Genomic DNA, 15,251 nt, shown 5'->3' on the forward strand with positions numbered 1-15,251 from the left:
AGTGGACCTTAATGCAAGGTTATGCTCCCTGGGCTGATTGATATATAAACAGAAGACAGATGGTGTAGAGATGACGCTGATGATAATTCATTTTTCAGCTAGTCATGAAGATATTTTGATTACAGTGTGTTTAAGTAATTATAACACAGTCTGCATGTTAGTCTTGCTGAGAAGGGAGCACATGGAAAACAAGTTAGGTGTTATCCACACCTAACAAAGGGTGCACTGTGGCGTAATGATTTTAATTCCTAATGCTAGATTAGGACTGGAGGAGTTTAAAATATGTCATGCAGTAAGGTAAGTCAATTAAACATAGACCAAATAAAAAAGGTAACTTCACAGTTTTGAGGCATAAATATTTGTTTTGGAAAGTATATAGATGTTACTATATGAAAGAAACCAGTATTTTGACATTTAGGTAACAGTCTGTGTACAGCTAATTAAAAAATTACATGGCTTGATTTTAAGTTTATGTGAATCGTAATTATCACGGAGCTTGCTTTCTGTGTCATGAATTTAAAACTGAAACCAGAGATCTGGCAGTTCAGTAGCACATTCTATTCCTGCTGTTGTTAAAGGTTTTTTTAAGTAGGCTCCACGCCGGGCGTGGAAACCAACATGGGGCCTGAACTCAAGACCCTGAGATCAAGAACTGAGCTGAAACCAAAAGTCAGCTGCTTAACCAACTGAACCACCCAGGCTCTCCTGCTTTTGTTGAAGTTTTGGAGAAATTCTAGGGGCGCCTAGGTGGCACTAAGATGGTTAAGCATCTGCTTTCGGCTCAGCCCATGTTGGGCTCCCGGCTCAGCAGAGAGTCTGCTTCTCCCTCTCCTTCTGCCTCTCCCCCTGCTCGTGCTCTCTTTAACTTTGTGTCTCAAATGAATGAATAAAATCTTTAAAAAGAAAGAAAGAAAGAAAATCTAAGCAAATGTCAAAAGGAGAAAAAATAGAATTGTGTGGATAGATAGGCCATTTAAATTTTCATTTCTACATACTAATTACAGTTTATCTTTTTTTGGTCTCACAATAGGATAATTGATCGCTTAGATGGAGTTCGTTTGTTGTGGTCCCTGCTGAAAAATCCTCACCCCGACGTGAAGGCCAGTGCAGCTTGGGCCCTCTGTCCTTGCATCCAAAATGCTAAGGTAAGAACAGACTATAAATCAATCCCTTCTAGAATCTCTAATACTATATTGAATAATGTCATCACAGTCCTAATTGCTTTTGACTTACTTTTGGTCCAACTTACCTTGTAGAAAAGAGTGCTGAATGTTTGTGCCAAAATAATTTTTGAGCAATGCCTTTTCCTGGTTAGTTTTTAAATGCCAAATGAAACTAGGCTCAGGTGGCAGTGCTTAGCAAGTTCCACCTGGCTGGTGCAATTGAAACAGGTACGCCAGGTAAGTCAAGAGGAAGAGAAGTTGACTGTTCTTATCTCTTGGGTGATAAGAAAATTGTCTGTATTTACCTGCTACTCTAAGAAGCATAAAATTGCTTCTATCTTATTTATATAACCTGAAATATGACAGTGAAAGATCACCAAGTTCTTTGTTACCTTGAAAAAGTAAAATAATTTCATGAATCCCACTTTTCTTTATCAATAAAGACTGGATATAAAACCCATAAATAAAATTTTTACATGACAAAAAAAAAAGACTGAACTGGAAGAATTTTAGCTCTTCATTTGTAAATTTTATTATTTTCTATAAAGATCTCTTTTCAGCCTATTTCTATTTTCTTAAAATTTTTTTCTATTGATTTAGAGATTGCCTTTTCAAATCCTTGTTGCTAGAGATATTTTTCTCTGTTGAATACTTTTATTTAAAGGATTACTCCTATAATAAACTTAACATGACTCTAAATATCATCCTAAATATTTGTGACTAGAAATAATCTTTTGTAAAAAGTGAATAGTGATGGGTACTAATAATAGAGGAGACCTATTACAAACTGGTCAATAGAACCATTTTTTTATAGCAGCAAAATAAATATAATAAAACATAACAATATTTTATAACAAAAAATAAGACACCTCAAATGTCAACCTACAGGAAAATGGACAATAGGATGATACTGTGGTCATATAATATCATACAATGCAGCAGTGAAAAACAAATGTATTTCAGTAATGTATTCATCAATATCAATACACCTCAAAAACAGAGAGAGAGAGGGAATCCTCAATCAGACTCCCCACCAAGCATGGAACCTGATGCAGGGCTCGATCCCAGGACCCTGAGATCATGACTTAAGCCGAAATCAAGAGCTGGATGCTCAACTGACTGAACCACCCAGGTGCCCCACCAAATATATTTTTAATTTCCAAAAAGTCTTTGTTGATCTATGAATGACCTTTATAGATAGAGTAAAAATACCAAGTTTCAGAAGTAGATGTATAATGTAATTCCTATTCTATATAAGAAGGTCCACAGAAATTTGTAAAATATAAAATTTAAATGCTATTATTTAGGGACCAAGGAAGAGCTCACTAAGGAAATATCACTACATATCCTTGAAGGATATCCTTATCAGTTACCTGAACTAATCAGCCCAGTCCTAATATGAACAACAAAGGATCACCAATTATTTAAGGAAGACTAATGGTATTTGAGACAAGCCAGTATTGATAAGTAGAATTAACTTCAGAGGAAACAGAGATAATGTAAGGAACAGAATATAATATGAAATTTTAAAAAATTTGTATCTTCAGAATGACCCAAGGGGAATACTATATCCAAAAAGGCTGTTATTAAAAAAAAGGTCATTCATAGATCAACAAAGACTTTTTGGAAATTAAAAATATATTTGGTGGGGCACCTGGGTGGTTCAGTCAGTTGAGCATCCAGCTCTTGATTTTGGCTTAAGTTATGATCTCAGGGTCCTGGGATCGAGCCCCGCATCAGGTTCCATGCTTGGTGGGGAGTCTGCTTGAGGATCCTCTCTCTCTCTCTCTCTCTCTCTCTCTCTCTCTCTCTCTCTCCCCCCCCCTCTGCCCCTCTCCCCCTTCTAATAAAGAAATAAATAAATCTTAAAAATATATGTATTTGGCTAAACAATAAATTTAATAGAAGAGACAAATAGTAGGTATGACTGTGTAATTATCTGAAAGATAAAGTCCAATAAATAAGAATGCAAAGTAAAAGTAAAAAGAAAATAGCAGGTCGGGGGGAGGTTTGAAAAAAAATAGCACAAGAAAATACAGGAAAGGAAAGAGAGCAATTGAAGGGAAGAAAAATCATCCTTAAAAAAAAAAGTGGGAAGGTTCTGTAAATTGAAGAGTTGAAGAAAGATTCTAGTCTTCAGATTGAAAAGATCCCTTTAGTGCCAAGCAGGAAAAACAAAGAAAGTTATCTATACCTTGACATAAATTCAAATTTGACGTTTCCAGAAAATTAAAGGAAAGGAAAAAGTTACATAAGAACAAGGAACACACCAGTATTAGATTTAACATCATTCAAAATAAATTGTAAAAGAAAATGGAACAAATCCTTTACTGTCTTCAGAGGAAAGTATTTCTATCCTGGAATTCTATATCCTATAAAAACTAGCATTCAAGTGAGTGTGGAGTAAGGACAGAATAAAGACATTTTTCTTTCAGAAATGTCAAGACTCAGGAAGCTTATTCCCCATAAACCTTTTCTGGAAAAAAAAAAGTATAGACTATTTTCCAGCAAAACAAAAGATTTTAAAAAAGAGAATAACATTAGTTATAGAAACAATTACTCCCTGAAATTTATAGTTAAATATAAATTTGTGTTGATAATATGGCTCTCAAATTTTATAAAATTTTTAAGAAAGAATTTAAAAGTAATAGCATAAAATAAAAGCAGATAGTATTATCACAGTAACAGTCTGAATCTAAACTGCCAGATGATTCCATAGGTAAACACATACTAAAGGTCTTTACTTTTCCTGGAGAAGGATGTTATAGATACTGGTTCATTCTCAATCATCATCAAAAATATAAATTTAAATACAGAACTTAATTCTGTTTCATCGATGAGATACCATTTCGTGTATAGATAACATTTCTACATAGTGCTGTTATTGGGTGTAAATTGTGTCCTTTATTCACATGGATTTTAACTACAAATCTGCCTATTTATCTATTACTAGCTGTTATAAGACATTCTGTAAGAGACATTCCAATATTTTCATTTTCATTATTCCTGCCCAGGATTTCTGTCCTGAATATCTGACAATGCTAGCAACCTAAACTGAACCACACTCAAACTAAACACAGCCCAACATGTTTGTCATTTAGCCCTTGGCCCCAAGGCCTCCACTGGATCCAAGCCTCCAGAAAGAGCTCCGACTTGCTCCATTTCTGACGAACCTTACCTGCCCTCTGCACATTCTATACTCCTACCACCTTAGTGTCTTTAAATTGTTCTCAAGAAAAGGAAACCTCAGCCGCCATCGTATCGCTCCTGAGGGAAAAGCAGATGCATGATATCTGCTTGTTCACTACTCTTACCAAGAACTACACTCCTCCTCTGTACGCATTATCATTTAGGTAACACAAGTGTTTGAAGAATTTTAAACAAGGAAGTGATGTGAGCAGATTAGTTAATTAGAAGATATGAGTGGGTGATTAATTAGGCTTGTGCAGTGGTTCAGGTGAACATAATTAGAATCTGACCTAACACAGTGGCAGTGTGGGCAAAGAGGAAGAGTCAGTATAAGAAATAATTTCAGGGGCGCCTGCGTGGTTCAATTGGTTAAGCGTCCGACTCTTGGTTTCAGCTCAGGTCATGATCTCAGGGTTGTGAGATCAACCTCGCTGGGCATGGAGCCTGCTTAAGATTCTCTCTCTCCCTCTCCTTCTGCCCTTCCCCCACTCTTTCTCTAAAAAAAAAAAGAAAGAAAGAAAGAAAAGAAATACTTGCAAAGTAGATTCAGATATTGTTGAGTGGATGTTGGCTGTGAGAAGGAGGTCAAGAGAGAGTTTGAATTTTTTTTGTTTTTCTAACTTCAACAACTAAGAAATAGTAACTTTACAAAACATGAGAAGAACATGATGTCAGGCAAAGATGGTGGATTTGCTTTCAACCAGGTAGAGCTATCCAGTCATTTGAGTATATGAACCTGGGTATCTGGAAAGAACTCAGGACTGGAGATGGATATGTGAGAATTACCAGCATGTCAGAAGTAGCTGAAGTCTGAAGAATAAAGGAAAGGCAGAGAGTGGGGAGTGAGGAGAGAAGGGCGAAGAGAAGTCATACAAATCTAAGGTAGAAGACTAAGATAGATTATAATCATGGAGGGTGACAAGAAAGGCAAGAAAGGAAACAAATTCAAGAAGGGGGGGTCATATTCAATAATATCATTTGCCCCTAGGAGGTCATTTACCTTTGAAATTGAAATGAGTACACTAAATATGAAAAATAGGTGGTCATTGTTCATAGACATTTTAATTGAGAAGAGAGAATTTAAGTCAGATGTCAGTGGGGTAAGAAATTAATTAAGGGGAGAAATAGATATAAATAGGGTTACTAGTTCTTACTAGAGGTTTAGCTGTTAAGAGGAGACAGTATGAAGTCCAGAAGATACCTCAGGTTTAAGGGAATGATTAATATGGGAAAGGTATGAGAGAGAGGGAGAGAGGGTATGTGTGTAGCAGATGTAGGAAGGGAGGGAGGGAAGGAGGGAGGGAGGGAGGGAATGAAGGAAGGAAGGAATAGCTCTAAGTATTCCTTAATTTTACAAGCACATTGCTCTGAATAGTGTAAAAAACTTGTGGAGTGCCAACCAAAAGGACACTTCTAGAATGCCTAATTCCTAAAAGTGAGTCCACTGAGAGCAAGCCAGAAGAACTTCTGGTAAGAAATACTGAAAAAGGCAACTTGTTATTTCATCCAGATGACACACACATAGCTAGTCTCCTGTCTATCTATCATCATTGAATTTAAAAATTATCAAAAGGATCTGAATACCCTTATCTAAATATAAAAAGTTGAAGTCAGACTTTTCCTAGTTGACAGTTAAGTATAATTTGGCTGATTATTTCAACAACGAGGACTGGTATTTCTGATTAGGTAATATAGAAGACACATCCATAAATTGAATTAACTAAATATTCAGAGGAAAAATTTTGATGACATATATATCAGAAAATATATCTTCTAGGACTGAATTTTTGGTGAGCATTTTTAGATGTCAATTTGTAATAGATGGATACATATTTTTTCAAAAATGTATTGTTATATGTGAGCCAAAATTTTGAAGACTCTTGGTCTCATATGCCAGGTTTGGCCCATGAAATGAGACAGAAGGAAACTTAGAACACTTTTCCTCAAGAAAATTGCCTGCTATCTTCTTTTTTTTTTTTTAACATATAATGTATTATTTGTCTCAGAGGTACAGGTCTGTGATTCAACAGTCTTACTCAATTCACAGTGCTCACCATAGCACATAAACTGAGGGTTCTAGAGGGGAGGGGGTGGGGGGATGGGTTAGCCTGGTGATGGGTATTAAAGAGGGCACATACTGCATGGAGGACTGGGTGTTATATGCAAACAATGAATCATGGAACACTACATCAAAAACTAATGATGTACTGTATGGTGACTAACATAACATAATAATAAAAAAAAAGAAAGAAAGAAAATAGCCTGATTTGCAAGGCTCTTGTCTTTTTGAAAAATCCTATTTTCTAGGATCAGAAGGTAAATGAATATTATATTGGTCTCTCTCCTTGCATCTTTATAGAACAAAACTCATCTTCCCAAGGTAGAAGGATACCTCAGTGGTAGAGTACAAAAGAGGTCATGTGCTCGGAAAGGCAAAATGAAGAAAGCACATTTATAATATTGAAAAAGAGCATCTCATTGTGTATACAGATCGCAATCCATGGTTTAAGGCAGCTCTATCTAATAGAACTCTCTGTGATGATGGAAATGTATTCTTCAGATATGGTAACCATTAGCCACAGAATTGAGCACTTGAAATGTGACTAGTATGACTAAGGAACTGACTTTTTAATTATATTAAGCTTTAACTTAATTAAATTATTTAAATTAACTTTAATTAACTTAAATAGCCAAATGTAGCTAGTGGCTGTTGTTTAGATAGCCCAAGTCTAAGATATGCAAATAATGGAGGGTTGTCTTCTTTAAGGTGACCCCTGCAAAGAGCTGTAAACCTCAAGATTTACATGATTACATATGGTTACATGCTCACTATGTAAAATTTGGAAAGTGAATAAAAACAAGGAGCTTTATGAGTTTTTTCCCACAATTAAAAATGTTTTTTAATTAAAAATAACAGCCAGGGGAAAAAATTACCCGTAATTTCAGTACTTGGGGCTAATCATTAAGAGTTAGATTGGGGTTTTTTTCCTTAACAATGAATTGTGAATATCTCTCTTATTCTCTACATAATGTCTTTCCATATCCCTGTCTAGTTTTCTTGGCTGTATAGTATTTTGTTGTCTGGCCATATCATAATTTATTTATGCAAATAAATTTCCAGTGTTAAAGAAGAATGAGGTTAGTGAAACAAAAATTTTAATTTGAGCTTTTCTAAAATATTCTTTTCACATAGAGAAAATTAAGCTACCTCTGATCCACTGGTAAATCATAGTTTCCCACGGCTTAATCCATGGTTTCCATTAAACAGGTAAGAAGTATGGCCCCTTGAGAGCTTATTTGGAGGTTCTAGCAGGGGAGCACAGCTACTCATATACCCTTGACCGAAGAACGGTCCTCCTCTATCGGGGAAGGTCATCCTCTTTGACCGAGTGCACAGCTTCAGGAAGGATGCACATGGAGCAGTGAGGGAGGAAGGGGACACCCACCTAGCCAGCCAGATCAGCTGAATCAACCCTGGAGATCAATGGGGTGACAGATGTCACACACACAGAACACAGGCAGCAACCTCTTTGACCTCTTCCTCTGCCTGCCATTCCCCCTGCTTGTGCTCTCTCTGTGTCAAATAAATAAATAAAATATTTTTAAAAAAAGTGTGGCCCCACAAAAAAGGAGAACAACAGGCCAATATCTCTCATGATTATAGATGCAAAAATCCATGACAAAATACTAACAAATGGAATCCAACAATGTACTTAAAAAATCATACACCATGATCAAATGGGATTTATTCCTGGGATGCAAGGGTGGTTTAATATTCACAAAACAATCAGTGTGATATGTCACATGAGTAAGAGAAAGGATAAAAACCATATGATCATTTTAATAGATGCTTTTTCACATTCAACAAAGTACAGCATCCATTCATGATATAAGTTCTCTACAAAGTAGGTCTAGAGGAACATATCTCAACATAATGAAGGCCTTAAATGAAAAACCCACAGCCAACATCATGCTTATTGGTGAAACACTAAGCACTTTTCCCCTAAGGTTAGAAACAAGACAAGGATGTACACTCTCACCACTTTTATTCAACATGGTACTGAAAGTCTTAGCAGAGCAGTTAGACAACATAAAGAAATAAAAGGCATCCAAATTTGTAAGAAAGAAGTAAAACTCTCACTATTTGCAGATGACATGATACTATATAGAAAACCCTAAAGATTCCACCAAAAAATTACTGGAACTGATAAATGAATTCAGTAAAGCTGCAGTATACAAAATCAATGTACAGAAATCTGTTGTATTCCTACACACCAATAATGAAGCAGCAGAAATGAAATTGCACCAAAAACAATAAAATACCTAGGAATAAACTTAACCAAAGAGGTTGAAGACCTGTACTCTGAAAACTATAAAACACTGATGAAAGAAATTCTAGATGATGCAAAGAAATGGAAAGATGTTCCATGCTCATGGATTGGGAGAACAAATATTATTAAAATGTCTATACTACCCAAAGCAATCTACAGGTTTAATGCAATCCCTATCAAAATACCAACAGTATTTTTCACAGAGCTAGAACAATAATCCTAAAATTTGTATGGAACCATAAAAGACCTCAAATAGTGAAAGCAATCTTGTAAAATAAAAGCAAAACTGAAAGTATCACAATTCCAGTTTTCAAGTTATATTGCAAAGCAGTAGTAATTAAAACAGTATGGTACTGGCACAAAAATAGACACATAGATCAATGGGATAGAACAGAAAACCCAGAAATAAGCCCACAATTATATGGTCAATTAATCTTGACAAAGGAGGAATGAATAGCCGATGGGAAAAAGACAGTCTTTTCAACAAATGGTGTTGGAAAAACTGGACAGCCACATGCAAAAGAATGAAACTGGACCACTTTCTTAGACCATACACAAAAATAAATTCAAAATGGATGAAAGACCTATACGTGAGACAGGAAATCATAAAAATTCTTGAAGAGAGTACAGGCAGTAATCTGACATCAGCTGTAGCAACATTTTTCCAGATATTTCTCCTAAGGCAAGGGAAATAAAAGCAAAAATAAACTTTTGGGATTATATCAAAATAAAAATTTTCTGCCCAGCAAAGGAAACAATCAACAAAACTAAAAGGCAACCTACAGAATGGGAACAGATGTTTGCAAATGACATATCTGATAAAGGGTTAGTATCCAAAATATAAAAGAACTGATACAACTCAATACCCAAAACCCAAATTATCCAATTAAAAATGGGCAGAAGACATGGACATTTCTCCAAGACAGACAAATGGCCAATAGACACATGAAAAGATGCTCCATATCACTCATCATCAGGGACATGTAAATCAAAACTACAATGAGATATAATCTCATACCTGTCAGAATGGCTAAAATCAAAAACACAAGAAACAACAGGTGTTGGTGAGGATGTGGAGAAAGAGGAACCTTCTTGCACTGTTGGTGGGAATGCAAACTGGTGCAGCCAGTTTGTGGAAAACTGGAATATTTTTTTCCTCAAAAATTTAAAATAGAACTACAGTACAATCCGGTAATTGCACTACTGAGTATTTAGCCCAAAAATACAAAAACACTAATTCAAAGGGATACATGCACCCCTATGTTTGTAGCAGAATTATTTACAACAGCCAAACTATTGGAAACAGCACAAGTATCCATTGATAGATGAATGGATAAAGAAGATGTGGTGTATATATACAATGGAATAGTACTCAGCCATAAAAAGAATAAAACCTTGCTATTTGCAACAACATGGATGGAGCTAGAGAGTGTAATGCTAAGTGAAATAAGTCAATCAGAGAAAGACAAATACCATACGATTTCACTCATATGTAGAATTTAAGAAATAAATTAGCAAAGGAAAAAGAGAGACCAAAAAACAGATTCTTACCTATAGAGAACTGATAGTTACCAAAAGGGAGATGGGGGGGCGGGGAATGGAGGAAATAGATGATGGGGATTAAAGAGTACATTTACTATGATGAAAAAAATAAATAAAATGATATGATAGGGATTAAGGAGTGCACTTACTATGATGAACACCTGGTGTTCTGTGGAAGTGTTAAATCACTATATTTTGCACTTGAAACTAATACTGTCTGTTAACTAACTAGAATTTAAATAAAAACTTAAAATGATAAAAAAAAATAAGTAGATGATAACAAAAGAAGAAGAAGTATGGCCCCATAGATTAATTTGGCCAGAGACTTTCTTTAGCTAACGTGATCATTCCTAGAGATGGTGTCCCTCTGGGACTTTCAACTCTTCATCCAGATTTATGTTGTAAAGCAGGTTACATAGTACTTATGTCTTTACACACTAGACTGTCATTCTGTTTTCACCATAACCATAATTATTTATATGTATGTAACCTATAACCTTTCACATACATCATCTCAACTAACTGCACAACCAGTTATTTTTGCCTCTGAGGAAACTAAGTCATCAGAATATTTAATTACTTGCTCAAGATCACATAACTAGAATGGTAACTGAGCTACGCTGTGACCCAGTTCTAACCCCATACCCTGTGCTATGGTTCCACCACAAAATAGCTGCCATCCACATCAACAAGCAAGTCTCTGCAGTTTTAATTTCTAAGCTTTTTCTGGGCGATTCCTTTGTGAAGAAAAGTCCCATTGCTCCGGAAAATATGGGATTTCCTTAAAAGTCTTAGGGCTGTTTTAAGCTTTGAGAACCTCAAAATGTAAATGCTGCAAGCCTAAAAAATATCATTTAGTGTACTAATTTGGGGGGATATTTTAAAAGTATTTTTGGTGTACCATATGGTGGGGTACCATTACGTTGATAATGAGGGGCACTGTGCATGTGTGGGGACAGGGGATATGGGAAACCTTAGTACCTTCTGCTCAGCTTTTCTGTGAACCTAAAACTGTTCTAAATAATAGAGTATGTTTAAAAAAAGAAGCTTTAAAAATCATTTGAAATTTCCATTATTTAACTCTCTGACACTTGCTCGGTTTTGGAAACGTTGAAGTAAAATTTTACCTTCAGGGTTTAGTTTCCATCAGTATTTGCCATCTTCCATGAGAGAAACTAAAAAATTAAGATTTTAAAAAAAATGTGCTTTTCAAAATTCACAAAACTAAACCATTGAAAATGAAACACATATAATTGAATTTTCAATCTTGAAGCATTTATACTTCTGAAACAATTTCAGTGTAAACCACACTAGGACATTTGGGCCTTGCTATATTGATTTTAGTAAGCTTTCAACAATGTTTCTGTATTTTATTGAGTAATCCTTTTTCCCCACACTAAACCTAATCATTCAAATCCATGAATTGTTGATCTTTGTTTTTTCAATGCTTATACCAAAAATTAATCACAAATCAATAGGAAAGGTTTTGTTTTGGTTTTGATTCCATTCTTAACCTATGACATAGTAACCTGAGGGTTGAATACATGTTTTTTTTTTTTAATTTTATTTATTTATTTGACAGAGAGAGACACAGAGAGGGAACACAAGCAGGGGGAGTGGGTGAGGGAGAAGCAGGCTCCCTGTGCAGCAGGGAGCCCAATGTAGGGCTCCATCCCAGGACCCTGGGATCATGACCTGAGCTGAAGGCAGACCCTTAAGGACTGAGCCACCCAGGCGCCCCTGAATAAGTTTTTATCCATTTCATGCATGTATTATACTCAAGGAGGTACAACGTCTTCTGTTACTTCCATTGGCTGCCTTAAGTCAGTGTTAAAGACAGCCCCAGAATATAAAATGATGCCTGAGCAGAATATGTTGTAATATTAATAATTAGTAAATGGACCAGGTTTATACTTCTTAATCACTTAAAGTTTTCATTTTGCCTTGAAGAGTTTTGTGACAATACATGAATAAAATAAAATTAAAAGTTAAAATCAATATAATTAATATAATATTAAAAGTTAGCAGTGATTTTATTTAATTTCTGGGCATATCAAATAATTCAACAACATGATTTAGTACTATTTGCCAAACCCTCTGCAGGTACACATTACATTTTGTATACCTTTTTTTTATCATCTTAACATAAATGCATAACATTTATGCAATTAAGTTAAAATACAGAATGAGGTTAAAAACAATTGAGCCTTTCTAGAATGTTCTTTCACATAGGGAGAGAAAGTAAAGTTACCTCTGATCTATTGGTAGGAAATTCAAACATAGTAGCTCAGGGAAGTATTTTGTAATTGACATTGTGTCATAAGTTAAAGGGCAGTGTTTTCCTTGGTGGTATGTAAAATAATCGGGCATTTTACAATCAACTGCCTTTTGGATTAGCTGAAATAACATGGGTAAAGATACTTGTAAATGTCTATATGCATGGAGGGAAGTTATGTGTGCTTGGAACTCTTGGGGTCTCATGTGTCTTATTTTTTATCACCATCCAAAATTTATCCCACTTGATGATATTCAATTTAGCATTTTCAAGTAGGAGCTTGGATATGCTATTTTCTTTAGGTGAATTAAAATTGTTTTCTAATGAGATTGTAAGTTCTGAAGGAGAATAGAGGCAGAAAACAGTTTTGAATATGCTGGGCATCCAACTTGCAGTAAAATAATGGAACCATAAGAGATCTTGCCAGATATTTTGGTCCATTCTTCCCTCCTCCTCCCCCACACCGCCCCCTTTCAGGTAAGCTAATGACTCAACTTTCGCAGAAAGATTGCCTTTTATTTTGTAAGAAAGGATTTCCACATTTTTTTCACATAAGATGTTTTGCAAGTCATTTAGGCTGATTAACTTATGAATGATAGGATTTGGCACCATTCTGAAATAAAGAACTTCTTTGTCTGGATTAACAGCACTGACAGAGATGCTGCAGAAATCAGCCATTTTCAATTATAGCTCAGAGCAACACAAATGGGAAGAGAGCACAAGCCAAGCCTCCAGACAAGTTATGGCTATTTCAGGGTCCCTGCCACGTCTGTCAGGCATCATGAAACCTAAGCGCACTGTTTGACTCCATGTGGAATGGATATGGTGAAATGTCAACTGTTCAAAACAGATGTTATCCATTTTTTATATTTTTAACAGCATGTGTATTAGAACACATTTTCAGATCTATCTGTTAAGAAAATGAGACGTGAAAATCAGTTCTAGTGAATGTATTGCATCTTTTCTTGCAAAGGAGTATTTAAAGCTATCTATCAGTGAATGAGCTGAGCAGCAACATACTTTGGTACTGAATTGTGGGATCGCTGAGACAAATAAAGAGTCATAATGTACTTTTGCATTGCAGCTGCATTATAGTTGTTGTTAGATGCATAAAACAAATGGAATGTGAGATCTTCATGGTAAGGAGGACTGACTTTCACCAGCACACCCGTTTCTTAATTAGAAAGCATAAAATTGTCCTTCATTTTTGAGAAAGTCAGTATAAAATAGTTTTTTATAGCTTCTCAGTGGTAAAGAAAATGTGCTCGGTGAAAAAGGTATGTTTCGCGAGCTTAATAATTATTTGTCCATTCTCTATATGACTGGAAAATCAGAATGTGAAATATGAATCTGTTTTATGGTCATATATAAAACTTGAAAGACTACCTAAGACAGAAAGTAAGCGTCTTCCATCAGAGAACTACCTAGTGTTCTTCAGTCTATCAAGAACTGAGGAACTAAAGTGAACTAACCAAAAAAATTCACTTCATATTTTTTCAAGTCATTTTATTTAACAGTGTACCATTTTGAGGTGAGTTTTTTGTGTGAGGCTTAAGGAAAGTTAGTTATTGGGTTTTTTTCCACTTAAGCTTGCTACAAAGGATAGAGAGACTAATGACCTCTATAGCGATGTTATTTAGTAAATTTCATGAGCCACAAGTATGGTTGCAGACAATTAAGTATTTTGTGAAAAGTGTGAGAGATTTGTAAATGGAAGTGAAAAGCTGTTCCTTTCAAGCTGAATGATCAAACACATTTTTGGAGAAAAACAGTGGTTGAACAGGTGTTCAGTATTACAAACTTGTGATGTAAAGAATGCAACAGCTGAGTCTGGCAAAAATCCATGCATTAAATTCTTTGTTCTTACGAAGCAAAACTCTGCTGCAAAAAGTCAACTCAAATTTGTGCTCCATGAACAATAAGGTATTGAAAAATACAGAAACTCATATAAAGAATATATAATTTGTCCGTCACTTCTAATTACTTTCTTGTCTCTTACTGACATTTATAAGAATCATTTTCTTTCGTAACATGTCATTACATTTTTATGTTATTTCTTTTTTTGAATGTTGCAAGGTAGTATTTGATTTTCTTAATTCTGCTTCTTTTCAGTAATGGTTAAAAAGTTTTTAGTAAGAAAAAATAGACATTTAAACATGTTTGCCTTTTTATAAGGCAAATTTATATTAAAATTTTATATTATAACCACCACTTATGAATTAGATAGGAACCAGGTAGTCTCATTTTAGAATAAATACTCTGCATGTATAGTAAGCCAGTTGTAGAATTAGGAAGAAAACTCAATCTGTCTTCCAAATCAGTAATATATCCATGAGATCATTTGGCTTTGTAACTTCCTTAAACTTAAATTTTGCTGCTTGTTTAGAAAATAATGTCTGGTTCTGAATTTTGATCTTGGAGGAAAATAATCGCTAGTAATTTCAAAACCAGTGGCCTAAGGATCTCTTCCAAGGAGAGTAGCTAATCAGAGACATTTGAGAATGATTCCCCAAAAGAGAAGAGAAAGTTACTTTTTGTGAGGTTGGAATACATGCTTAGGCAATTCTAGCCAGGAATGTTGAGACCTGAGCGTGGATGAGGCCAACTTCCTGACTCCAGGTGTGACAGAACACAGCTGATCAAACAGGACAGAAATCTGACATCACTCTCTGTTTAACTTCAGCCGTCCAATGACCCATGCCCGATCAGGAAGCCGAAGAGAAGCTAGAGAAGGCATGTATAGTGGTATAG

The 15,251-nt window shown here is 35.3% G+C and overlaps 1 protein-coding gene across 6 annotated transcripts in view; it reads left to right on the forward strand.

Moving 5' to 3' along the window:
• The window catches only part of ODAD2 (outer dynein arm docking complex subunit 2), a 181,062-nt gene that overhangs the window by 93,888 nt on the left and 71,923 nt on the right, over positions 1–15,251 (forward strand). For all 6 annotated transcript variants that reach the window (XM_073885475.1, XM_073885474.1, XM_073885477.1 and 3 more), the window contains one exon: positions 1,031–1,145. In XM_073885475.1, the coding sequence (XP_073741576.1) occupies positions 1,031–1,145 (115 nt within the window). The remainder of the gene's footprint in view (positions 1–1,030; positions 1,146–15,251) is intronic.

Source organism: Callorhinus ursinus, unplaced genomic scaffold, assembly GCF_003265705.2.
Source record: "Callorhinus ursinus isolate GAN/ISIS: 27379988/994484 unplaced genomic scaffold, GSC_fseal_2.0 scaffold62, whole genome shotgun sequence".
Classification (NCBI taxonomy): domain Eukaryota; kingdom Metazoa; phylum Chordata; class Mammalia; order Carnivora; family Otariidae; genus Callorhinus; species Callorhinus ursinus.